At 54.8% G+C, this 26,223-nt stretch overlaps 1 protein-coding gene and 1 pseudogene across 2 annotated transcripts; one reads left to right on the forward strand and one right to left on the reverse strand.

Annotated features, from left to right (window-relative positions):
* Positions 1–9,209: 9,209 nt before the first annotated feature.
* LOC116659160 lies at positions 9,210–9,306 on the reverse strand (annotated as a pseudogene).
* Positions 9,307–12,658: 3,352 nt separating this feature from the next.
* Positions 12,659–26,092, forward strand: TIMM44 (translocase of inner mitochondrial membrane 44). 2 transcript variants are annotated; one of them, XM_006190512.3, is made up of 13 exons: positions 12,660–12,815; positions 14,519–14,620; positions 16,905–17,075; positions 18,180–18,260; positions 18,920–19,069; positions 20,083–20,222; positions 20,549–20,634; positions 21,066–21,158; positions 21,253–21,377; positions 22,557–22,607; positions 24,273–24,362; positions 25,058–25,168; positions 25,541–26,092. In XM_006190512.3, exons 1-13 carry the CDS (start codon positions 12,768–12,770, stop codon positions 25,658–25,660), a joined length of 1,368 nt encoding a protein of 455 aa, XP_006190574.2. In that variant the 5' UTR covers positions 12,660–12,767; the 3' UTR covers positions 25,661–26,092. The 2 variants fall into 2 exon arrangements, with proteins under 2 accessions (XP_014419641.2, XP_006190574.2); XM_014564155.2 differs by lacking the exons at positions 25,058–25,168; positions 25,541–26,092 and adding an exon at positions 24,744–25,004 and having other exon boundaries at positions 12,659–12,815.
* The last annotated feature ends 131 nt before the right edge of the window (positions 26,093–26,223 follow it).

The following is a 26,223-nucleotide window of genomic DNA, read 5'->3' on the forward strand; positions in this document are numbered from 1 at the left end:
ATCCTCCCCTACCCTGGAATTGGGAGCCAAGAGGCTGAGCCCCCTGTGCCAGGTTGGGGAGCTCTTGGCACCACACTGTCTCAGCGGGGCTGTTTCCCCAGTTCCATTCAAGGCCAAGGCTCTGAGGGCCAAATGCCTGCATCCTTTTGTCTTTGGGTTTTGGGTGAGTTTGTTTGCCCTCAATACTTTCCTAGCACAATTGGAAAGGATTTCTGGGGGAGAAGAGAGAAAATCAGACACCAGTGTTGTCCTGGAGAAGCGTGGCTTCTGTTCAGTGATAGGAAGGACCGAGTTGTGATGTGAGAGTGTTTTTCACTGTGGAGTGAGGGGTGGTGGGTAGGGGCACAGTGAATCGGCGCCTTATCCTCTGCTCCTGGCCTGGAGCCTGCTCAGAGCAGGACAGTGGGTAGCGTGGGGCTAGGAGCCCTGACAAGTGGCAGCCCCAAGCTTTGGGGAGCCATCAGAAGTCCTGCAGCAAAATGAAAGCTGGCCAGGGAGCATTTCTCCCAAGTTAGCACCTTGCTTTGCCCACCTCTCGCGGGCTGGTGGCACGTTTCATCCCGCCCAGGATCCAAAAGAACAGACCGAACACCCCCATCCCATTCCCAGGTGTGCTGAGTGCTGGGTGTAGGGGGCCCTCAGAGGCGTCTGAGAAGGCGTTAGCGGAACAGGAGGGAGTTCCAAGGAGCTAGGAGGTCGTGGTGGGAAATGAGAGCTAGTCGCTAGTAGCACGCTGTCCACTTCATAGAGCATTTTTCCTGAACAGTGAGGAAGGTTTACTATTGCTCACGTACCCATTTCCAGGTGATACGCGGAAGCTTAGGCCATTGGAAAACAGACACCATTCAGTGCTGGTGACTTATTTTCACCAGTTTGATATAGAGCATCCTGGATTTAGACTGCAACTTAGTTTCGTGCCTCTGAACTGTCCCCTTTGGGGTTCAGCCGAGGATGGGAAGTTGGGGTGCGGAGGAGGCCTGACACCTTCTGCAGGCGGGACACTCGGCTTGTGTAACCACACGGGGGTGGGAAGGGGCTGGGCACGTGCCAGGGGCCTGGAACCACCCAAGCTCTCCCAGGGATCTTCCGGTCACCCCAGAGCTGGCAAGGGAGGATTCCTCTTGAGACCCTGCATCGTGAGCACGCAGCCAGCTCCTCCCCATTTGGACGTCCGGAAACGGTGTCCTCTGAGAGCCCCAGGGCTCCTCCTAAACTCCCACCAGAACTGGGGCAGAATTTGCAGGGCTTCTGGTTCATAAAGTATCAAGAATTTCAAGAAGCTTAACTCAAGCTCAGGCAGGGCCCTCGGCGTGGGGTCCCGTGTGACTGCCTCCATCTCTGTTAAGCTTTCTGGTTGTCTTTGGGTTTCTTCTAGACTATGGAATCTCAAAGCCCACCTTCCCCTTCATTCCAAGGACCTTGCTCTGTCCGATGGGTTTTCTCAAAGTTGAGGACTTGGTGGGGGGCCTGAAGAGTCCGAGCAGGCAGCATCTGGGCCTTGGGGTGTGAAGGCCTGGGTCCTGGAGGAAACCAACTCAGACAGCCCTTGGCTGGGTGTCGGAGAGAGCGACCAGGGCTCGGGGCAGGCCGCTGAGGGGCCCTCTCTGGTTGCAGGGACCCAGGGCAGAAGGTGGGGGTGGGCATAGGGCCGGCCGGTTATCAGGAGAGCCGGTTTGGTGGCCCAGGCACGCATGCCCTCTTCTGTCAAGTGAAGCCTCGTGGAGAGGCCTGGTGGGTCCATGGTGTAAACCACCCAACCCCTCGACCCACACCAAACAGCTAGCCGCTGGGGAATGCAGAGGGACAGGGCAGAGCGAGTCTTCAGAAGGTCTGTACAGGGCCTGGAGCTCCGGGACCACCAGGGCCGGCTGGGGTCCGGGGGCTCTAAAACTAAAGCCAGTTTTTACTTACCAGTGCATGTGAGCTTTCTCCTTTGCCCACATGAAATTGTCACATCCCAGGAAAACAGGAAAGCAGCGTGATGGTGATGCCTGGCTTGACAAGCGGAGTGCGTGGCAGCCCAAAACTTCACCTGGGGCCCCTCAGAGAGCTGTGCATGGGGCTTGAACAAAAATCTCAGGGCATCCCCTGAAAGCAGGCGTGCATGTGCCTGCAGGCCTCTGCCAGGAAGGAAAGGAACAGTGGGGTGTGTCTGTTCAGAAGTCAAGGAGGTGGAGAGCTCGAATGCTGAGGTTACCCCTGCAGTGAAGGGGGTCAGGTGTCCCTGATCCTTGGATGCCAAGCCCTTGCCCACGCTGTTCCCCCTGCCAGGAGAGGCCTTGCCTCTTGCATGGCTTCTCAGTGTAAACTCCCCCTCCTGGGCCATAGGGACTGGGCTGGGCTGGGATGGGGGCAGCACCACCAAAAGGCTTTCACAGGGCATCTGGCAGTGATATGTGTTCCCTGACGGAGGAGGCCCCAGGAGCCAACAGACTGGACTGCAGGGCAGCGTCTCCAGGTGAAGATAAACAGTGAATGAATAAAGGGAACCTCAGGAAGAGATGGGTCCCAGACAGAGGCATCAAAGTGCCACCCAGAGAGCAGAGATAACGCAAGGAGGATGATTGTTGATGGTGGAGGTGTCGGGCCCCTGGACCCACAGAAAGGCAGAAGCCTAAACCTGAAATATGCTTTTTCAAAAAGCTTTGCTATTTTTTTTTTTTTTTGGTAATTTAAAAAAAATCTTAAAACATCCCACTCACTTCCTTTTGTGACTGAAGAAAAAAATTAAAATTTATCAAGTTATTTTTGAACCCTTTGGCCCCATGAAGATACAATCTGTAAATGTTTTCAGTGTAAAGAGATGATGTGTGTAAAGCTCCCCCTTCCCCCTCACATCCTCCTTTTCAGGACCTTTGAATCCACCCGCCACCTTTTGTTATATGAATTTTGCTTCAATTAAAATACAAAAATCATCTTAGGTCTTTCAGCTGCCAAAAGTTTGACGTTCGTGGTAGATCAGCTGACCCGATCGTGTGCGCTCAGCCCACATGGGGAGCCCTCCAGCACTCCAGTCTGGCCAGCTCACATGGGGCTATTGAGTCTGCTTGTGCACAGATACTAACATACGACAGACATTAACTAAAGACGTGTATTAGTTTGCTAGTGTGGCTTAAACAACAGAAATTTATCATCTCACAGTCCTAGAGGCTAGAAATCCGAGATCAAGGTGTCGGCAGGGTTGGTTCCTTCTGAGCGCTGGGAGGCGCAAGTCTGTTCCAGGCCCCTCTCTGCTTCTGTGATTGCCGGCGTTCTTTGGCTTCCTGTAGCCTGACTCCAGTTTCTGCCTCCACCTCCACGTGGCGTTCTCCCTGTGTGCGTGTCTGAGTCCAAATGAGGACACCAGTCATGTTGGATTTGGGGCCCATTGACTCCAGTATGACCTCATCTTCACTGATCTATAATGAACCTATTTCCCAATAAGGTCATGTTCTGAGGTCTTAGGGGTTAGGGATGCAGTGTATGAATTTGGGGAGACATAATTCAACCCACAACCACCTACAGTGTGCCAGTTCTGAGGGTACCAAGATGAGGCCAGGAGGACAGTCCCTGTCCTCATTGAGCACATGCCATGCCGGTCAAGGCTGAGCCACAGTAGCAGGCACAGGACAGGAGCAGAGGGCTTTAGAAACACGGGCAGCATTTTGACATTGTCGAGACATCCGAGTGCCTTCTCAGTTGACCTGTCATGTTCTCTTGCCTGGGCCCCAAGCCAACCTGGGTGCTGTCTAAGTCACTTAGCATATTCCCAGCTGTGTACCAGCCACGCACAGCCGAACCACATATTGCTTCACATCAGACTGGACATTTTAAAAGAAGCATGACCATGGTCTACCTGATCCTTCAATATCAGAGAAGAGCTGGTCTCATGGGAAAGACAGACATCACTGAATAACCACACAGGTTGACTGCTGTGAAGAATGGCAGAGGAGACAAATCTAGATGGGGGTCAAGGAACTGGGGGGATTTCATCCAACCAGGCGGGGCTAGAGTGGGGAGGAGGACTGAGAAGCCATAGGCAGGACAGGGCAGGAGGAATCCCAGGTCTGTGGGGCAGGGCTCTGTAGACACGGCTGCACCTGCCAGAAGCCTGGATGCGTTGTCAGCTCAAGACCCCAGGCTTGGTCCTGGCTATTCCCTCAGCCCCTCCATTCCAGAGAAGGCTCAAAGGCAGAGGGCATAGGAAGGATGGAGGGGGTCCCAGCCTTGACACCCGTCTCCCACTCCATCCATGTCTCAGAATCTGCCCTGGCCTGGTGGGACAGTGACTCCCAGCCCCCGGGACTGCTCTAGCCTTCCTGCCTTTGCCCTTTGGCAGTGCTCTCCTTGTCTTTGCATATTAACCATGTCTTATCTTCTGTATTCTGGTGCTTTGACATCTTGGGACCTTGGTAATCTGGGCGAGACTCCCAGGGCTGGCTAATTCCTAGGAAGAGTAAATTGCTTGCCAAAAAGTGCACCTTTCCCGTGCAAACCAGCCAATCCCGAGCTGATACCCCTAACTGCCTCCCTTATCAGATCTCCACACTCCAAGAGGCCATATTCCTCTGTCCTGATCACCCCAAGGCCAGCTGCCAGACACCTAGGGCCAGCCCCGACACCTAGAGCCTGCTGAAATCGCCTAAACTAGCCGATCCTAAGCCTGCCTAGACTTCCTCACCCATTTCTCCCCATGCAAACCACAGTGAAGTCTCCTGCCCATGTCCCCCCTCCCCCAACTCCTGAATCTTTCTTTTTAAAAATAATACGTGTGTTTATTAATTTTTGTATTGTGGTAAAATATACATAACATAAAATTTACTATCTTAATTATTGTTAAATGTCCAGTTCAGTGACATTCAGTGCATTCACGTTATTGTGCAACCATCCATCTCCAGAACTTTCTCATCACCCCAAACTGAAATTCTGTCCCCATTCACCACTAACTCACTATTCTCTGGAGGCCCTTGCTCGCTCGCTCAGGGAATGGTGCTGCCAACTTCACAGATTTAGAGGAGGATTCAATGCCTGCCGGACCCACATCACCTTGCCTGCGCCTGGCGGACAGGCCAAGGGTCTGGGCGGTGATCTGAGTCAGAGGCTCTGCCCTGATGGGACCAGCCAGACTCCCTTTGTTGATGCTCTAGTTGTGGCCAACTTCCTTCCCCTCTCTCTGCCAGCTTTGGGGGCCTGTCTGTACGAGATGGCTAATGATAGCATCCTTCTTGAAGTGGTGTGGGCTGGAGCTAAGTAGGATGCCGCCCCTAAGGGCCCGGCACCCCGTCTGGAACAGGGGAGGCACGCCACCAGTGCCAGCAGCTATTCTTACTCCTGGGAAGGAGAACAGGAGACGGAGGAGAGAGTCAGCCGGGTAGACGGGGGGGGGGGGGGGGGGCAGGAGTGGGAAGGAGGCCAGACAGAAGGCAGACAGAAGGCAGCCAGATGGCGAAGGCCTGGGGGCAGCAGAAGCCCGGCGTGGGCGGGGGCCCTGAGCCCCAGGGAGGAGGCAGAGGAACTGCTGTGTGAATTTGCAGCGGCTGCCCTGACAAAGGACCGTAGTCTGGGCGGCTTACACAGCAGGAATGTATTTACTTATGGTTCTGGAGGCTGGAAGTCCAAGGTCAAGGTGTCAGCAAGGTAGTTTCTTCTGAGGAATCTCTTCTTGGCTCATAGGTGGCAGTCTTCTTGCTGGCCTCCCCTCTGTGTGTGTCTGTGCCCTAACTTCCTCTTATAAGGACACTGGTCAGATTCTAATGACCCTGTTTTGCCTTAATTACCACTTTAAAGTCTTGTTTCTTTTTTTTTTTTTTTTTAAGTGGAGGTGCTGGGGATTGAACCCAGGACCCTGTGCATGCCAAGTGTGTACTCTACCCCTGAGCTATACCCCACCCCACCTCTTAATTACCACTTTAAATGTCCCATCTCGAAATACAGTCACATTCTGAGGTGCTAGGGGTGAAGGCTTCAGCATATGAGTTTGGAGGGACACCACTCTGGCCCTAACAGCGAGTGAGGGGTCGCTGGGAGAAGGTGAGCAGGGACAGCCTTAGGCTGGAGACAGTAGATTCCTCTTCATAAGGAGGTGCCTGCTTCCCAGTCTAGTTTCCACGAGGCCAGAGGGATGATCTAGTTCTGCCTTTGAGGCTCCGCTGCGGGGTTAGATACATTCTCCTTCATCCAGGCTCCTTCCAGCCAAAAAGGGCCTCACCAAAGAGCGTGTGAAGTACTTGGCACACTGCCTAGCCTGCTGAGAGCTCAGTAAGTCACAGCTGTTATTGTTCTAAACAGTAAAATCTGATCGGCACTGTTAATATCAGAGAAAAATATCATTTAGGTTGAAAAGATTAAGAACCTGATGCTATGATGACCATCATGACAATAAAATCGGAGATGAGGGCAGTATTAAACCTATAGCCTTCATAAAATACAAGAATAAAAGGGGAAAAAAAAGGAGAAGAAACTGACAAGAGACATAATTGCAGTGAGAATTGAGTGCCATCCTATGGTACACTGAGTGTATAAAAAAGAAATAATTGATCTGGCAGTCACACTCCTTGGTACTTCTCCAGATGAAGTGAAAACTTATATAAGCACACAAAAACCTGCACATGGATGGTTAGAGCAGTTTTATTCATGAATGCCAAAACTTGGAAGCAACCAAAACGTCCTTCAGGAGGTGAATGGATAAACCGCGATATATCCAGACAATGGGGTGTTACTCAGTACTCAAAAGAAATGACCTATCAAGCCATGAAGATGGGGGAAGAACTTCAGTGCATATGACTAAGTGGAAGGAGCCCATCTGAAAAGGCTCCATGATGTATGCTTCCAGCTCTGTGACGTTCTGGAAAAGACAAAACTAGGGAGACAGGGAATAGATCAGTCTTTCCAGGGGCCGTGGGGCCGGGACGGATGAACAGGCAGAGCACAGAGGATGTTTAGGGCAATGAAATTATTCTGTACACTCCTGTAATGGTGGAGACACGTCATTAAACATTTGTCCAAACCCACAGAGTGTGCACCACCAGGGGTGAACCCTAATGTCATCTGTGAACTGAGGGTGACTGTGGTGTGGGAGGCTGTGTGTGGCAGGGTGGGGCAGAGGGCTTACGGGAACTCCCTGTTCTTCCTTTCTTCTCTCTCTCTCTCTTTCTTTCTTTCTCTCTCTTTCTTTTTGTTGAAGTATAGTCACTTTACAATGTTGTGTCAATTTCAAGTGTCCAGCATCATATTTCAGTCATCCATATACATGCATATATTTGTTTTCGTATTCTTTTTCATTACTCCTGGCACTTTCCACTCAATTTTGCTGTGAACCTAAAACTGCTCTGGAAAATAAAGTTTTATATTAAAAAAAAAAAGAGAGACATGATCACTAATTTTTTTACATTAATGCCTAAATTCAGAATAGTAAGATGAATACATTAAAATGATGCATCTATTTGTAAAAAAAAAAAAAAAAAAGACACAGACACCACTTCCCCTATTAGTAATGTCCTAGATTAATGGGGGACTTTTGTTACAATGAAAGAGCCCATACTGATACATTATAAAGCTATACATTCTACATTAGCTGAAGTCCACACTTGATTCAGATTGTCTCAGATTTCCCCTAATGTCGTTTTTCTGCCCCAGGTTCTCTATGCTACAACTGTAACTAACAAAGCCTGCGTTATCCCCGAGTCCCAGTCTTGCCCTCCCCAGGCTGTGTAATCAAACCTCTATAACACTTAGAAAGAGTACAGGTGGGGGGCAGTCTCTAAAGTGGCCCCATGACTCCCACCTCCTAGGTTCATGCTCTTGCCTGATCCTCTCCCCTTGAGTGTGGGCAGGACCTGGTGAGACCTTCTAATGAACAAATGGGATGGGATGTCACAACCAAGATTAGGCAACAAAAGACTGAGGCTTGTCTTGCCGGTGGGCCTCTCTCACCCCCTCGGACAGAGGCCGGCTGCCATATTGGAAGCTGCTGTCGCCCCCACAGCAAACAACCCAAGAGGGCCACCACCAGTCATCAGTGGGAAGCAGAGGCCCTTCACCCACAGCCGTCAAGGGACTGAATCCTGCCAACAGCCGCGTGAGTGATCTTGGAGCAGAACCTTCCCCGAGGTGGGCCTAGATTGTGGCCCCACCAGACACCCTGGCTGTAAACTTGTAAGACACCCTGAACCAGAGGAACAGCTGGGTCGCACCCGGACTCCTGCCTGACCCGCAGAGAGTGTGAGAGCATGCATATTCATTGTTTTAAGCCATTATGTCTTCTGGATGCTTCTTATAAAAGTGCCCCAGGACCTTTAAAAAAGAGGCCCTGGAGAGATCCCCTTGCCCCTTCCACTGCGCGAGGACACACAACCTTATTGGGGTACAGTTGATCTACAAAACCTGCCCAGATTTCATATATACAAGTTGATGCGTGCGGACACACCTGTGACCCCATCGCCACAATCAAGGTAATGAACATGTCCATCATCTCCAGAGTTTTCTGCATATCTCTCTGCATACCTCTCTTTGAAGGGGCAGAACACTTAACATGAGATCTACCCTCTTAACAAATGTTTTTAGGGCACAGTACAGGACGGCAAACTGCAGGCACTGGGCTAGCTGTAGGGCAGAGCTCTGGAACGGACTCATCCCACTCATCGCCGCATCCTCCCACCCCTGTACCCCTGGTCCCTGGCAACCACCACTCTGCTCTCTGTTAAGCCGCCACATTTTGGGTACTCTGCTACAGAGTGGTATATAATAACACCAAGAGTCTTCCTGTGATAATCTTAGCCCTGAACCTCCGCCTTCCCGCCGGATGCCAGAAACCCATGGCCAAGAACCGGCTCTCCAGATGCTCCTCCAGAGGGTGGCTCCCTGATTGCCTTGGTCCTTGTCACTCCTGGCTTTGCCATCTGCCACACCCAGCCCACTGCAAAGCACACTCACCATATGGTGGCGGTGGGAAGGTTCCCTGCACTCTGCCATGCCCCAGCGCTGGGCAGGCCGGGGCACACGGAGTCAGTCATCTGGAGCAGCTAATGCAAAATACCACCTCCTAGGGGCTTACACAGCGGACGTTTATTTCTCACAGTTCTGGAAGCTGGGAAGTCTGAGATCAAGGTGCCGGCAGATCTGGTCCCTGGTGAGGGCTGTCTTCCTGGCATGGGGGGAGAGAAAAAGAGACAGAGAGAGAGGATCTTAACTAGTTTTCAAGTGTAGAGTATGGTCAACTATATACCCATTGTAAAAATACGTCACTCACTTGTCACCCTTACACAAGGGGCCGGGCTAATCTTCTCTGTCTTGTTTCAGTGTTAATATATGTGCTGTCACAGCAAGAACCCAGCCAGACTTCTTGCCTTTAGGCTAGAAAATGTTAGCTGGGTTGATGTTGCTGACCCTAGCCCCATTCCCACCCCAGCCACCCAGGAAAAGCCCATCCTCCGCCTGGAAACCTGTGCTATATACATAAGGCCTTCCATGTTCAAGAGATTTCATGTAAGATTCTCCAGTGGCTCTTTCTTTCATTCCTTTTGTCGATACACGTTCATTGAGCACCTACTGTGTGCCAGGCACTGAACTAAGCAACCTGGTCCCCAAGGGGCTCACAGATTGACAAGAGTGGTGGAGACTCAGAATTCCTTGTGTGGGGCTCTCTGAAGAGCATCTGCCCACCTGCACGCCCCCCTGCCTGGCCCTTCCCCACGGGGGACCAGGGTGGTGAATGCAGAGCAGGCTCTCTCCCTGCTCGTCACAGGCTGGACCGATGCCCTGACCGACACCCTCCTGGGCCAGCACAGGACTTCCCAGTCACGCTCTCTCCCCTCCCTGTCCCTCCCGGAACAGACCCAGAGCACGGGGGTTGGGGGGCCTCTCTCTTCCTCTCCCCGGCTCTTCAACATTCTCTTCCCTCCAGCTCAGAAGGCCCAGCAGCTCAGCATGTAAATATACCCTCCCTCCCTCCCCTTAAGAACAATCAAACCCTTAGCCTAGCCAGCAAACTCAGCATCACCTTCAAACTAAGCATCACACGCTTATGTTATGGGCTTCCCAGCAAGAAGGAGACATTTCCATCGGAACGTTCTGGACAAAACTGCAGCCTAATCTTGCCAAATCAATTGGTCAGTTCAGAATGGGGTATGTTTTTCCAAGACAACAGGCCTCCAAAATCATCAAAGTCATGAAAGACTCCCCATCCTGCCCCACCAAAAAATCAGGGGGGATGCTGCTGGATGAAAGAGACGACAACCAAATGCAATAAGTGAAACCTGACTGAACGCTAGATTTGGAAAAAGAGCTATCAAACCGGGGAAAGAAGGATACTTTCATCGATTGAATTTTCATTAGTTTATCAATGAGAAGGAATGTCTTGTGACGATGGCACTGTGTCCTACAGGCTGAAGTATTGAAGGGGAAGTGTCCTGATGCCTGCAACTCTTCCAAATGCTTTAGCAAGACAAATTTGTTTGTATCTCTCTCTCTCTCTCTCTTCTCTCTCTATCTATACTAGAAAGAATGCTAAAGCAAATGTGGCAAAATGAATCTAGTGAAAGGGTATGTAAGTGTTCTTTCTTTATTTTGGGGGGGGAGGGAGGTAAATAGGTTTATTGCTTTATTTATTTTTAGAGGAGGTACTGGTGATTGAACCCAGGGCTAGTGTGCATGCTAGCCATACCCTCCTCCTCCCTTCATTATACTATTCTTGACATTTTCTTATGGCTTAGAAATTTTTCAAAATAAAAAGGTGGGAAAAACAAACAAAATACCCTCAACTCTACCACATATGTCCCTCCAGCTGTCATCCCTGCACCTTCTAAGCACCATGAAGCTTCCTCAGAGGCGTCACGTTCACTCTCTCTATGTGCTGGTTAAATAACTGACCCTCTGAACAAACCAGAAAGCTCCTGATCTGTAGTGTTTGTCAATTCCTATGCTGTAAATATTTCCACCATGGCCAATTTCAGGCTATGAATGTGGTGTCCTTAAACACAGAATTCGTGGGGGGAGGATATAGCTCAGTGGGGCACGTGCTTAGCATGCACGAGGTCCTGAGTTCAATCCCCAATACCTCTATTAAAAAAAAACCAATAACAAAACAAAACCCTAGGAGAAGGGATACCTCCATTAAAAAACAACCCCCCCCCCAAATTGTAAAAGATGCAGTGGCACACATAACATGGTATTTCCAGCGTACAGATGTGATTGGTAGCATCAACAGAACATAGATGAGTTTTGAGTACTACCTTTGTTTCAGTATAATCCAATCGATTGTAAGTTTATACAATTAGTTTTAAAACAATGGCTGTTTTTAATAACTGCCTCCAAAATTCCTGAAAATTTGACAGTTGGCTCTTGCCAGGCATTATGAGCTGGCTCCAGCACTCCTCTGGATGAAAAAAAAAAATCTCAGCCCGCTGAAACCTGGCTTCCACAGCCACCATTCAACCAAAACCCTCGTCACACCAAGGACCTCCACGTTGCAAAACGCAAAGGATGATGGATACAGTTCTGACCCGCTGCCTTGCCTGAGTTCTCTGTGGCACTCAGCACTGCTTACTCCACCAGCCTTCTCCAAGGCCCTCCAGGTCCTCTTCCTACCTGTTGACCAGTCCTACCCAGTCTCCTCCATTTGACCTATGGGCCTTTGATGTACCCACCTGACATACTCTCCCTGGGTGCCCTTGTTCAACTCCATGGTTTCAACTACAACTAAGAAGCCAGCCCTTCTTCTCAGCAACAAACCTGTATAACCCAGCTATTTAACTTAGTTTGCTCCTCTTGGAGTAAAAGACATTTCAAACAAAGCCAGAGTGGAATCCCTCATCCCTTATTCTCACCTGGAGAGGGAGCTCCTGAGGGACAGGGAACGCAGATCAAACCTACCCTGAAGTCATGGAATGTTTGTTGCCTCCCTTTCAAGTTGCATAGACCAGACCACAGTTTAGCAAGGCAAAAGGTTTCAATAGGGCAAAGCACTAACCCACGACGGTACTAGCCCACCACCCCTCCCCAGTCTCAGACTGCATGTCAAGGTACCGCCACTTGAGGGGCGAAATTCTCTAGATGGAAAATAACTTCTGGGTGCCAACAGGACAGAGGCCTGAGCTTCTTCAGGGCAAGGTGTGTCAATTCACACTGAATCGATGGAGTGAGACCACACCCAGCTTGGTCTCAGCTTCCCGTTCCTTTTCTGGACCAAAACCAACAGACGCCTTCCCAAACTGCTGTAACTGTAGGCTCATTCGCTCTTGATCTTGAAGCAACTCATTTGCCCGTCTGTTGGTCACTGTCAGTCGTCAGTGAGAGCCCAAGTCAGTCACTATAGGGCTCGTCCACCGGCCAGTCAGAATGCAACTGAATCGGTCCTGTGGTGGGTGGCTCTGCCCACCTATTCCTCCGGCCACGCGAACCCAGCATGGTCTGTCGGGGATTCGCAGCTCGTGACAGAATCCTTGCCCTCAGGCTCCGCCTCTTCGCTGTCTTATCCAACCATAAGTCTCTGTCTCACAGGAGTGCCCGCCCCTCACGTCACATCCAGTCACAGGCCTCGCTCTTTCGAAATTCTGCCCTATCGGGGGCCTAGCTCTCTAGGAATTCCCCGCCCCCCGTCAGGCCACGCCTCCACCGTGGGCCCTCCTCCACGGCCCCGTCCCGCCTTGGGAGCCCTGTCCAATGATAGGCCTGTCCCTCTCACAAACACCGCCCTCAGTTACCGCTTTTCCCAGGTCCAGGTCGCACCAGGCAGACGCGGCGGCTGACGCCATCGGATCGCGCCGTGAGAAGGTCACACGGGATCCTCCAGCATGGCGGCGGCGGCGGCGCTGCTGGGAGGCTGGTGCCGCTGCCCGCGGGTAAGCAGACCTGTGGGGCCAGGGGGCGGGACTAGGGAGCTCCGGGCTCGTGACCTCCAGGGCCTCGTTTTCCCCAGGCATTTGGTCCCCTCGGCCCTTCTCTGGGCTCCTCGAGAGGCTCGGGGTTGGGTCCCTGTGTCAGCCGAGGGCGGGGCGGGGGCCCCGGAGCGAGGCCTGAGGGCGAGGGCCGAGCGTGCCGGACCGGGAGAGGCAATGCACCGAGCCGGGCAGGGAGCGGATCGCCCCTCACTTCCTGGCGGACCCCACGTGCACCGGGGAGGGAATGGTGGTCGTGGCTCTCAGTGGAGAAAGTGGCGAGGAGAAGGCAAAAAACCGTGACAATCCTTGCTCACCTTTATATGCCAGGCCCTTTACCTGGAGCATTTCCTGTATCGCCTCTCCTAGTACTCTCAGTGTAAGTGTGGAAGGTAGTTGTCCTGGCTAAGACCCTGGGCTCACAGTTGCGATAGGTGTCAAGGCGTGTACAGCGCATTCGGAAAACAGTACTCTGGTTTCTGCTGCTTGTCGCTATTTCAGAAGGTTAGGAAACTGGGAACTCAAAAGTATTTAGCAAGCTCCTCACAGTTTCAGAGCTAGTGGGGCCGCTGACTTGGTCCAAAGCTCTGTTTGATTCCAGAGCCTGACTCTGGAGGAAGGAAAATATCTCATAGGAATCTGAGTGTCAGGAGAAAGAAGGTGTTTTTTGACCCAGGACTGATTTTTTTCCCCCTGGGCTACTTGACTTTTGAGGCAGGTTTAGAGGTTGAACTTACACGTGTTTGGATTTCGGCAAGAGACTGAAAGGGAACCAGCCTTAGGTTTGGTCCTGCTCTGGGACTCTTCTTCCAAGTTAGACAGTCGTCCATTTCTATTTCAGACTGTTGCTGAAGTCAGTGGCTCCAGGGTCGATGCGTGTAGGCATCAGTTACTCTTTTGAGTAGCCATAGGAGTCGAGGCATCCATATGTACGTGTGGGATGTTGCTTAGCGTTCTGTAGACAGGAAGCAAGAAACAGGGAGAGGAAAAGTCCAGGGAATATGGAAATGGAAGAGTGGTTCTTTCACGTCATTAACATCAGTGCCCCTGGTCACTTGCTGGGTGCTTGGGTGCAGCGCTGAACAGGACCTGCATGGAGCTTCAGTTCATCGTTAGGTAGAGGAAATGGCTTTCATGTGAGGTCAGCAGCATCTTTGCCCAAGTGACTCCCCTTGTTGCCCTGCTTGGTCTGGGACGTGGGAGATTTGTTCCAGCTTTGTGCTGGGACAATAAGTTATCAATGTTTACCTCTGGAAGCCCAGGTCTCTGGTCTTCCAAGACTGGCAAAAGTAGGGTGCCCTGGTGAGAGAAGACTGCTTGCCACCAGCATCGAGGTTCAGCATGCCCATATTCAGACGAAGGGCATTAATCAGCCTGGCGCACTTAGCCTTCTTCCACCATAGGTTGGCATTTCCTGGGACCCATGTGGTTTCTACCAGGTTCAGAGGCAGAAGGGTAGATGGGGGCCCTGGAGATGCAGATCCAGTGTCTTCTCTTTCCACTGGCTTCTCAGAATTTGTGAAGATCGTAGAGTGTCTATCATGCATTAGGCAGGTGATAAAAATTGTCAGATGAGTCTCAGATGATCCCTGCTTTTCTGTGCGCCCTGCTTACCTCCTTGTCACCCTCTGATTGGAATGGATCTTTCTCTTTTCTTTCTGTATTAGAGATGCCTCAGCAGTGGAGTTCATTTCCTGACCAGCCACAACCTAGTGCCGCTCCCCCATGGTACCTATCAGATGCGCCGGCCGGGTGGAGAGCTGCTCCTGGTGAGTGACTCAGGACGTGAGCAAGTGGACAGGAGGGGGGATGTGAAAACTGACCTAGTTGACAGGAGAGGGGGCTGCAGAATGCTGCCCGCACTACCAGGGGCGTCTGATTGACAGGCATACCACATCCGAGGCCTTCGGAGTTAGAGAGCCCAGTGTGCCTGGTCCTTTTGGTGTCCCGGGAACTGCTTGACCCTGTTAAGGGTTGGGCCTCTGCCACACGGAGTGGCATGCCATCTCAGCTCTGATGGCGAGAAAAGCATCCTTCTTCTGAGCTGAAATCCGCCTCCCGCTGGCTTCCCCTTGCAGGTGCTCCGCCACGGAAAGCTGTGCCCTCTTCTGGGTGACAGCCCCCTAGGCTTTCGAGCAGAGTCACCCATCATCTCCTGAAGCTGGGTTTCCCCAGGCTATGTCTGCCCTTACTCTTTATGTTGTTCCTCCCAGATAACATTTTCTAGAGCTTTTGCCCTCCTTGCCACTCCTCTTCAACCATGTTTCTGTTGGTGCCTCACCAGCACAAGGGAAGAAAGCCCAAAACCTGACACTGTCTCCAAATCCACATGCTTGGGCAGCCCCCACCCTCTCTCCCCTTCCCTCCAGGTTACCTGCCTCAGGGGCTGTTGTGCCCCTGTGTTCAGCCCCGCCCCCACCCCCCACCCACAGTTTGCAGCCCTGGGAGTGAGCCATTGGGCTGCTGCGAGCTGGTGCAGTCCCTGACAGTCTTAGAACTCCGATTTCCCAGGAGGAATGCTGGCAGGGGCACATCTAGACCAGACGGTGGCCTGCCAACGCCAGGCCTGGCCACCCTACCTGTGGAGTGGTGCCCGGACTTGCTGTGGCCTTCCCTGGGGCTGGAGGGCGCCAGGAAGGCAGGTGCCCCTGAGGCTGGTGCCGCTCCCCCAGCACCTCCCTGGAAGTGATAGGAGCAGCCCGGCACGTGCGGCCGCTTTCCCATGACTTGACTATCTCACTGACATTCTTTAAGCTTTCTCTCTTCCGAGCCTGCTCTTAGTTATACAGGTGGTGAAGCAGGGATGTAAACCTGGTTCTGTCTGACCCTGAAGCTTGTGTCTCAAGCAGGGCAGCATATAACACCGGCTCCTGTGCCTGGAATACGGCCTCCCGGGGTCTGGCCTCTGGGGGTGTTGGGTTGGGTTTTCCTCTAGGGGATGGGGGATACCTTGAGCTTGGGTTCTCGGCGACTCTGATCCTGTGGGCTGAGAGAAGGAGGTTTGCGCCAGTCCCTAGGCCCTTGGGTGACATGTAAATCATAGCTGGGGACTTGAGAGTGGCCCCAGGAGTCCAGGGAGTAGGGCCTGTACCCGCTTCTTTGGGATGAGGGACCACAGAGCTCTTTTGACTCTAGTCCTGGGACGAGGGTCCTTTTGGGTGTTGACCTTGGCCTTGGCCCAGCATGTTTGAATCCCTGTGAGGATTCCAAGCTTGCCTGTTCCTCGCCCAGCCTTTCCCCTCTTGCAGAAGGAGCCTGGCATTTTTGTCTTGTTTTTAATAGATTTTATCTGTTTGTTTTTGGAGTGGCAAGTACAGGGAGTGCCCGTCAACTCCCTCTGCTCCTCTTCTCCCACCTGGCACACTTCTCCCCAGGATGGGCATCTCGCAGTTAGGGCGGTACTTTTGTTACAACTGACAAGCCAATATTGACACGTGACTGAGGTCTGTCGCCTGAGGTCTGTCGCTGGCATTAGAGTTCACTGGCTGTTGTACATTTATGGGATGGAAACAATGTCTGATGAAATGTATCTCCCATGACAGAATCACACAGAGTGTGTTCCCTGCCCTAAAGCCTGGCCTGTTCGTCCTCCCTCCCCCCGCCCCAGCTCCAGCCCCTGGCAATCACTGACCTTTCCCAGGATCTTAGAGTTGGAATCATACAGTCCGGAGCCTTTGCAGACTGGCTTCTCATTTAGTGATATGCATGTAAAATTGAGATGTAATTGAACTATAACATTATGTGAATCGTTCATATCTTTTCATGGTTTTGGTAACTTTCTTTTTTCTTTTTGTTAGTGGAGGCACTGGGGGTTGAACCCAGGACCTCATGCATGCTAAGCACACACTCTACCACTGAGCTTTTCCCCACCCCCACCCCCATTTCTTTTTATTGCTGAATAATTTCTCATTTAGATGTCCCACAGTTTATCACCTGGTGGTTTTTTAAAATTTATCTTTTATCTTCTAAAAGAGATAGCTGTTTCTTTTAAACTTGTTTCAACAGAAAAGAGAAAATTAAAAAGCCTTTGTTTCTTTTACACTTTTTTTCTAGTCCAAATCCTATTCTTCTGGAAACAGGAAAGGCTTTCTCTCTGGCTTGCTAGATAATATAAAACAAGAATTAGCTAAAAACAAAGAAATGAAAGAAAGTATAAAAAAGTTCCGAGATGAAGCCAGGAAGTTGGAGGAGTCAGATGCGCTCCAAGAAGCCAGGAGGAAATACGTGAGTCCTTTTGCTTTGTGAGTCCTTTTGCTTTGTGTCTCCCTCGGCCACAGGCTCCCTCCCAGGACCAGGGATTCCCTCTAAGTGCAGGGCCAGGGCAGCTGGGGAGGCTTGGTCACTGATGACGGGGAGCGAGGGGACAGGAGCCGGCCGCCCAGCCTTCCAGGTCTGCGATGAGACTGCAGTGTTCTCTGCAGACCAGCAGCGCCGGCGGGGGTTCAGAGTCCTCTGGACCTGCTGGGTCAGACTCTGCAGCTGCACGGGTCCCCCAGGTGGCCCCTCTTGCACCAAGTTTGAGATGTGCCGCTCCTGAGAGCCTTCCCATCGTGGCCCTTGAGCAAAGTGGGTAGAAGGTGGGTTCGGTGCTGGTATCGTTAATCACACTGCCACCTCACCCAGAGCATTGCTGGGTGCCTGCCAGCGAGGGGGCCTGGTGCCCCGTAAGGGGTCTGCCAGGCAGTGCACCACCCCCATCTCGCCCACGGTGGCTGAGCCTGGGGGTGTAGGCACTTGCCCCAAGCCCCTTGGGTTTTGTTCTGTTGCCCCCTGTCTCCAGGCTGTGGGTGAGGCCTCTTCCCTCTGAGTGTCCCCAAGTCACTCACCTGGATCTGACTACCTGTGTGGGTCCCGCCAGTGGGGGATTTGGCCCTATGGGAGATGGCCCCTCCTTTTCATTCAGTATGAGGAGCAGACTGAGAGGTTGTCTGGGGGCAGAGCAGGCTGAGGTTGGGGCAGGGTGGCTGGGTTGGGGTAGGGCGGGGCAGGATAATGTTGAGAACAGCACACCCCGCCACTACAGACGAGCGGATGGGCAAAATCAGCCCTTGCCCCCCGGAGAGAGACGTGGAGCCTGGGGCTCTGCTCAGGAGGGGCCTGTCTCAGCCCTCTGCTGCTGGGACCCGCTGCTGGGACCCACACACCAGGCTAGGGGGCAGCCTGAGCCCCTGGGGAGAGGGAGGGACTGGGTGGGTAGGCGGGGGGTGTGGACATGGGAAGTGAGGGGTGTCTGGGGAGGAAGGGGCTGCTGAGAAAATGCTTCTTTGGACCCTGGGCTGTCCTGTTACTGCTGTACTGCCACGAAAATCTGCAACATCCTTTACATAGAGAACCATTGAATCCGAGACCATGCGGACTGGCGAAGTGATCCGGAAGAAGCTGGGGGAGATCACAGGCACCGTGAAGGAGGTAATGGTCTCTGGGCCCCACAGCCTCTTGGCCAAGGCTCTCGGGGCCCAGCTGTTCCTCACCTCCCGGTGGCGGCAGCAGGTGGGGACATTGCCTGGAGCGGCAGGAGGTGCGGGCACCCCGGCAGGGCTGTGACTTGGCAGCCAAGGATGAGTGGGTGTAGGTGGTGAGCAGGGAGGAGCCAGCCTGGTCGGGAGGCTTCCGGAGAAGCTGAAGCCTAGCAGGAGGATGAAATGAGGATGTTTTTCTTCCTGCCTTAAGATAGAAGTGGAGAGGTGCCCTGCCCCCGGGTGGGGGTAGGGGTGGGGTGAGGGTGGGCTCCTTCAAGGGGAGGGGGACTTGAGTTTTGTTGCTTTTCTGTTCTGGGGGCTGAAGAGGGGTAGGGCCCTAAACTTCAAGGCCAGCCTAGCCTCGGGCACACCCTCCTTGCCTTCTTCCTTAGCTGGGGTTGCTGCTCCCATGCCAGCACTGGAGGGCTCTGGACTCCTGCCTGTTCTAGCCCTGAACCCCAGGGCCTAGCGCCCCAGAGATTGCACGCAGGGTTCTCGAACATGTGCGCCCAGGTCTGGAGCCACGTGAGCTCTGGAGGGCTGGGCCGCTCTTAGCCCTGGGAGCTCCTGCAGGCCCGCTGACGCCTGCACCCGTCTCTGTCTCAGTAGAGTCTTGATGAAGTCAGTAAAAGTGACCTTGGCCGGAAAATCAAGGAGGGTGTGGAAGGAGCAGCCAAGACCGCCAAGCAGTCTGCTGAGTCCGTGTCCAAAGGAGGGGAGAAGCTTGGCAGGACGGCTGCCTTCAAAGCCCTCTCCCAGGTGAGCTCCCAGGTGTCCGAGGGAGCCCTTGGCCCTGACCTGCTCCAAACCTGAGAGCCAGAGTCCCTGTCTCTGAGCTCAGCCCTAGAGAGGCCTCACCAGGTGGTACACAGCATACCCGTCCTCGGCCCCTCCTGGCTGGGTGGCCTTGGGCAAGTCACAGGCCCTGAGGAGCTACAGGTTAAGGCACCAAGAACCCCGGCCTGCTGTCAGCCTAACAAACCCCTTTAGCTTGTGCTCATGACCCGGAGACTGACTGGCTCACGATTACTCCAGGTCCTGAGCTTACGCTGTAAATACTCGTTGGAGCCTCCCACGTGCTAGGCCCTCTACTGGCCCTGGGGCCACAGGAGAGAAAGTCCAAGCTACTGCTCTCAGAGGGCCTGGGGACAGGGAAGGGGACAGGCAGTTCCTGAGCGACGCGAGACAGGGACGCCTCAGTGCCAGCCAGGCTGAGGGAGCAGGCCCTGCCAGCTCGGGGCACCCCACGCAGCTTGGTGTGGCTGGTGCGAGGCCATAGGGGCTGAGGGTCATGCATGGGAGTTTGGGTTTCATCCTGAAAGCACAGCCACCCAGTGCCTGGCGAGGACTCTAGCAGCAGCTCAAAGGCGGAGAAGGGTCTTGGGTGGTGGGGGCAAGAGGAAAATGGGTTCCAGAGGTTCAGGGAGGTAGAATCCGCAGGCTTTGGGTCAGCTTGGTTGGGGGCAGTGGGGCAGAGGTGGATCTCAGGATGCCCCTCTGGCCTCTAGTCCCCATGAAAGAATGTTTCCAGGGAGGGTGAGGAATCAGGTTCAGAATCTGAAGTTCATCTGGGGCAGCAGGAGGCATCAGATGCTCTTGGAGGAGGCGGGGGCAGGAGTCAGGCAGAGCTGGGGCCTCCCCTCAGCAGTATGCCTCCCCCTGAGGCTTCAAGCCCTGGCGGTGGGGTTGACCAGGCATGACAGGCCAGCGCTGCTGGTCTGGGGTGTCAGGGAGGCCCCCGAGCGCCCCCATGGCATGGCTGTGTTCTGCAGGGTGTGGAGTCGGTAAAGAAGGAGATTGATGAGAGCGTCCTGGGGCAGACGGGGCCCTACCGGCGGCCCGAGCGGCTCAGGAAAAGGAAAGAGTTTGCTGGAGAGAAACTCAAGGAAGAAAAAGTGTTTGAGGCCAATGAGTAGGTACCAGACTGGCTGAGGGGCCCACCCCTCTCACCTCCATTTTCAGCACCTGCACTGTTGTCCCTTTTCGAGGACCCACAAAAGGTTCCTCCCAAGTCATTTCTTGGAGTTGCTTTCCACTTGAGATTCTCTGCCTCCTTTGAGAGAATTGAGGGGTTGATGGGGTAGAGAAGGCCAGAGGCCAGGCGGTGAGGACAGGTCATCACACCGCCATCTGGCCGCCCCCTTCCCTGGGGCTATGGGAGGGCCGGAGGGCCGGAGGGCGTGGGGCTTGGGACAGCAGCTCCCGGCTGCCGCTCAGCGGCCTCCTCGCCCTTCCCAGGGAGGCCCTGGGGGTCGTGCTGCACAAGGACTCCAAGTGGTACCAGCAGTGGAAGGACTTCAGGGACAACAATGTGGTGTTTAACCGTGAGTGGGCACGTCTCAGAGCTGGGTGACGGCAGGGTGGTGACGGTGGGCATGCATTGGGTGCTCCCCGAGTGCTGGGCACAAGACAGACCCCCCTTTCACAGAGGAGGAAACCAGGGTCAGAAAGGACTGATCACTTCCCACAGAGTCGCCCCGTGAGCGGGTTGCGGAGCGTTGGCCCCAGGCGGCCTGAGGGACACACCCAGTACTTCTTGGCTGGTGGGGGTAGTGGGGCACTGCCATCAGGGCTGTTCACTGTCTCTGCTGGAGCCAGCATGGTCGTGGGGCAGCCTCCCAGATGTGCAGTGGGCCTCTGATGAGGAAGCAGGCTCAGAGGTGCCCCCCCATTTTCCTGATCTGCATGGGGGCCCACGATGGAGTGGGCATGTCCTTCTGGAAGAGCCCCTGACTCCTGACCCTGCCCCCTGCAGGGTTCTTCGAGATGAAGATGAAGTATGACGAAAGTGACAACGCTTTCATCCGGGCGTCCCGCGTGCTGACGGACAAGGTCACAGACTTGCTGGGTGAGTGGGCTGCCCCAGGACTGTCCCCCCACCCACGCCGGCAGCAGGGAGGGGTCCCCAGCCCTCACCCCACCCCTGGCTCGGTTGCACCCAGGGGGCCTGTTCTCGAAGACGGAGATGTCGGAGGTGCTCACGGAGATCCTGCGGGTAGACCCCGCCTTTGACAAGGAGCGCTTCCTGCAGCAGTGTGAGAATGACATCATCCCAAACGTCCTGGAGGTGGGTGCTGGGCGCCAAGCCCCATGGGCCTGCCCCAACCCCCCACCTCGTGTGTGCGCATGGCTGGTGCTGGGGCCCAGTGGGAAGTTCCAGGGGCACTTGGCTATGGAAGCAGTCTTTGCTCTGATCTTGAGAGGCCTGACCACCCCATGCCCGGCCATTGTCGGACAAGCAGCTCTGAGAAGGAGGACATCTGTGGCCCCGCAGGTCCCCGGGCTGCAGCTCTGACCGCTCTTCCCTGTCCACAGGGTGTGCCCGCCCCAGGGACTGAGTCCCTCACACGCACTGGAGCCGGGAGCTCCTGGCTCTCTGCGGAGCCCTCTTCCTAAAGTAGTTGTGAGGGACCAGGTGTTTGTGTTTCAGGGACTTTTCAGGGGTGGGGGAAGCTGGCTGCTGCCCCTTGGGGAGCCTGAGGGCCTTGGGGAAGCCCCTCAGGGCAGGAAGGCAGGACCACCACAGCAGCCCAGGGGGCTTTCCCTCTGTAGGGTCCTGAATCCTATCTTCTGGTCCTCTTGCCTTTCCTTTGGCTCATAAGCGAGGAGGGGGTGGCTTGCTCAAGGTCACCCTCCATGAGGCCCCTGCCCGCGGTCGGCTGCTCTTTCCCTGCCTCCTCTCTGCCCGTCTCTGGCCCCCAGCCCTGGCTGGAGCCCGGGCATCCTGCACTGAGCCAAGCCAGAGGCCTTCGGAACGCCTGCAGGCAGCCCATCCAGTCCCATGTGGATGCCTGTTCCCTCCTCCTGGGCTGCCTCCGCGTAGTCCTTCCTGTGGAAGCTTCCCTCATCGCACCCCGGGAATCCTCCCGCCACTTCCCCCCTGCCTCACCTGGGCGTGGGGCCTGACGGCCCAAAGCTTCATCTCCAGGGGAGGCAGGAGGCCATTCCTGTCCTCCTTGGCTCAGTTTCCTAGCCAGGGTGAGAGCCCAAAACAGTGTCCCCTTCTCTTCTTCCACCAAACCCTCGGGACCCACCCCAGTCTGCCCTGTTGTCCTGAGAAAGGCTTGAGCTCCCTGCGCACATGCAGGAGCTCCGCTCCTCCTGCAGCCTGACCCGGTCTCCCCTGACTGAGACCCTCGGGGTGGGGGTCTGCAGAGGAAAGGTGCTCACTGGAGAACATTCTCCAGAGCTTTCCTGCCTCAGAAGCCCACTCATTCTCACGCTTCTTTTTTCCTTCCCTTTTTAGGCCATGATTTCTGGAGAGCTTGACATTCTCAAAGACTGGTGTTATGAAGCAGTGAGTGCTCGCTTTTTTCTTTCTTTCGTTCTTTTTTCTATATAGTCCTAAAAAGAAATCACAGTTTGGAGAGGATCTGCTCAGGAGGCTCATCCTGGGAAGGGCCCGCCAGGGTGGGGGGCCCTGGGGTGGGGGTGGCTGCAGGCCAGGGCGAGGGACAGCGGCTAGCTCTCGGGGCGCATTAGATACTCCCCTGGTGCTCAGGGGTTGCGGGTGCTGGACAGCAAGCAGGGTGTGAGGCCCCGGGCCCGCGTCACCTCCCTTCCCTGGGCCAGAGGTGCATCGTTGGAGTCATGAGGGTGCAGTGCAGACACAGGAGCAGCTCCAGAATGCGCGGCGCCAGACAGATTTATCAGCTGTTCTCATTGTGAGAACCTGAAACACAGATCAAGACAGACATGGATAGATTCCCACCCGGGGAGAAGCCTGTGTCCAGAGGAGGGGCTCTGGGTCCCAGGCCACAGGCTGACCTGGACCGTGTGGCAGAGGGTCAGGCATCCTTCAGAGCACACTGTCCGCCCTGCCCGTTCTTGGAAGCCATCTTGTCACAATGGGGCTCCCGTCTGTCTCTCAGTCCACTTCGCCTCACCCTGCTTACTCCCTGACCTGCGCTTCTTGGGGTTTGGTTTTTTACCCCTGGCTTCTTTATATTGAGCAATCCAGAGTCTCTTGGCTGATTCTATTCTGTACTCAGCTCACAAACAACTTGGAAAAAGCAGAGGAGATGTCAGATTTTCTTTTCAAATACTCCCCTGCACGGTGACTAATCCAGCAGGCATTTATGAGTGTTTTTTTTTTCCTTTCTTTCTTTCTTTTTTTTTTTTTAACTTTGGGACCATTAGGATGTGCTGGTTATCTCTGCCAGAGAGCTGCTGGTGCCCCTGGAAACGCAGATGAAGTTGCAGCCACTCACACGGGGGTATTTTTAAAATGTCATCTCCAAGAAACCACACACAAAGTCGGATTGGCACCTTTTTTTTTTTAAACTCGGATCAGTTATTTCCATAAAAGGTGGATGCCTTTGGGATGTCTGCCATTGTGGTTGCTTGTTGAGATACAAGGCTGCATGTGTCACTGGGGCTGTGCCTGGGGCTAGGGAGCAGGCACAAGGGGATGAGGGTGTCATTTGGGGGGCCCCTGCGCCCCAGAGGAAGAGCAGGGTGCCTGTGGCTGACGGCTACCCACAGGGCAGGTCGGTGAGAAGGAGTTGGACCCAGGCAGCTGGCGCCTGGGCAGCCGTGGGGTAGGATGAATCCTAGAAAAAACGTTTGGTTCCAGGCCAGGATGCACAGTGAGGTGAGCATTGGGATGTCCAAGAGCAGCCAGAGAGGCCCCAACTTCCCGCTGGGAGTGTGTTTCAGGTCGCGTTCCAGGAGCATCACCGAGCTCCCTGACTAATACCGCTTTCATTAGCGCAATGATGGCACCAGCCTCCCTGCTTGGACCTGTGCTCCTGGCATCTGCCACCCCTGGTGCAACACACCCAGGCACTGGGAGCTGTTTCTGGAAGGTGTGTGGGCTGGAAGCATGGAAACCGTGCTGTTGAGCCCACCGGCAGGGAGTTTCCTAGTCCTCGGCCACCAGCCCCCGAGGGGTGTGGTGCCCTGGCGTGGCTTGCGCATGCGGGTGGCCGGCCACGTGGGGATATCTGGCTTCTTGTTGCAGACCTACAGCCAGCTGGCCCACCCGATCCAGCAGGCCAAGGCGCTGGGCCTCCAGTTCCACTCCCGCATCCTGGACATTGACAACATCGACGTGAGTGCTTTTTCCCAGGGGGGCCCAGTCGACCCCGGGGTGGGGAAGGTGCTCAGCAGGGAGGGGTGAGCTCCCTGTCCCCTAAGGAGCTGCAGCATTTGGATTAAATGACCTGGAGGATCCCTTCAGTGAGAGGTTTCCATAGCTCTGCAATTGGGGCTTCTTAGGCAAGGGGTGGCCCTGGGGGTGCTGCTGCCCAGACCTAGGGCCCCCCCGAGGTCCCTGAAGGCAGTGCTGCCCCTGCACTTGAACTGAGAAGGGTGGGGGCTTTGTCAGGGAGGCTCAGGCCCCCAGGAGTCTGCTCCGCCACAATTTCCTCCCCGAGGAGGGCTGAAGGTGGGCCGGTGCCCACTCCCCTCTGACCGAACTGTGTGCACACAGGCCGTCCCCGTGAAGCCTCCCTGCGCCCACACAGCCTCAATCTGGGGAGCCTATGTGGGTCGTCAGCAGCTCAGACTCTGGCTCACAATTGGGAAGTGCCCACCTGGAAGTGGGCCAGTGGGAAGGGGCAGCCCTGGGGTTTGGGCTCAGGCGGGTCCTCGGGCTCTTTCTGGGGGCTGGCCCGATATGTCGAGGTGCCGAGGGCTCCTCCTGGCCATGTCCTGGGAAGTGGGGGTCCGCACCTGATGGGAGCAGCAGGGAAGGGTCCTGGGACTATCCTCTGAGGCCTGCTCGCTCTCTTGGTCCCCCTGCAGCTGGCCATGGGCAAGATGATGGAGCAGGGGCCTGTGTTGATCATCACCTTCCAGGCCCAGTTGGTGATGGTGATAAAGAACCCCAAGGGCGAGGTGGTTGAGGGCGACCCGGTGAGTAAGCGAGGGAGAGGATGGGCAGGAACTGCTGGGTGGGCTGCCTTGCCCTGATGGCGGTTCAGTCAGGGACTGCGTGGGGACGGCAGGGCAGTGCCTTGAGAAGTCCCAGGGCCCTAGGTGGGCCTGCTGGAGGTTAGAGGCGGCTGATCCGTCTGGTTTTACCAAGTCCTGAGTTACAGCCTCTGTCTCAGTCTCTGCTTGGGACCCCCCAGACTTGGGCCAATAACCCAGCACCCCTCATCTCCAGCCCCTCCCAGCATCTCCCCAGTGTCCTGAACCTGCCCTGCCCCTCGACAGCCCCTCGTCCCAGTGTGGGTGCCGAGCCCACTGTCTGCCTCCAGCCCTCACCAATTCCTGGTTCTGCAGGACAAGGTCCTGCGGATGTTGTACGTGTGGGCACTCTGCCGAGACCAGGACGAGCTCAACCCCTACGCAGCCTGGCGGCTCTTGGACATCTCTGCCTCCAGCACAGAGCAGGTCCTCTGAGCACAGTGGCCATGACCAGGGGCTCTGGGGCAGGATCGTCACTGCAGACACGCAACAGACTGGTGTCCACCTGCAGCAGCTAGACCACTAGGCCCAGGACTGTCGGCTCTGCCCCCACTCTGCCAGGGTGGCTGCAAAGCTAGCTGGATGGAGCAGGGCGGGGAGGGGGCTACAGCACCAGCCCCTGCACCGCCCTCTGCCCCATGGGGGCTGCTGACCGGTGGACCACAGAGCCACACAAACCAGACTGTGCCAAGGGGTCCCTAGCCCAGGGACTGCCTCCCAGGACAGAGTGGTGGGGCCTGGGCCCACTGGCCACAGCAGCCAGGCTGTTTTAGCTCCTTTTTTTTTTTTTTAAAGAGTGCCCTTATTATTATCCTGTACATACGCTGGAGACTTGGAAATAATAAAACACCAGAGTGCAGGAGAGCAGCTTGGGTAGTCAACACATGCTGTCTGTCACTGGGGTGGGGGGAGATGGGACTGAAGAGGGCTGGCGGGGGCCGGCGGTCATGGTCACTGAAGGAACTGCAGCAGAAGAGAGGGCAGCCTTACCTTATCCT

Source organism: Camelus ferus, chromosome 22 (assembly GCF_009834535.1).
Source record: "Camelus ferus isolate YT-003-E chromosome 22, BCGSAC_Cfer_1.0, whole genome shotgun sequence".
Taxonomy (NCBI): Eukaryota; Metazoa; Chordata; class Mammalia; order Artiodactyla; family Camelidae; genus Camelus; species Camelus ferus.

Excerpts from the sequence above, each read along its gene's own strand:
- TIMM44 (XM_014564155.2), top strand. The coding sequence starts at position 12,768 with ATGGCGGCGGCGGCGGCGCTGCTGGGAGGCTGGTGCCGCTGCCCGCGG. Across the intron at positions 17,076-18,179 it reads AAGAAGCCAGGAGGAAATAC|AGAACCATTGAATCCGAGAC; the intron begins GTGAGTCCTTTT and ends TCCTTTACATAG. Across the intron at positions 19,070-20,082 it reads CCTTCAAAGCCCTCTCCCAG|GGTGTGGAGTCGGTAAAGAA; the intron begins GTGAGCTCCCAG and ends TGTGTTCTGCAG.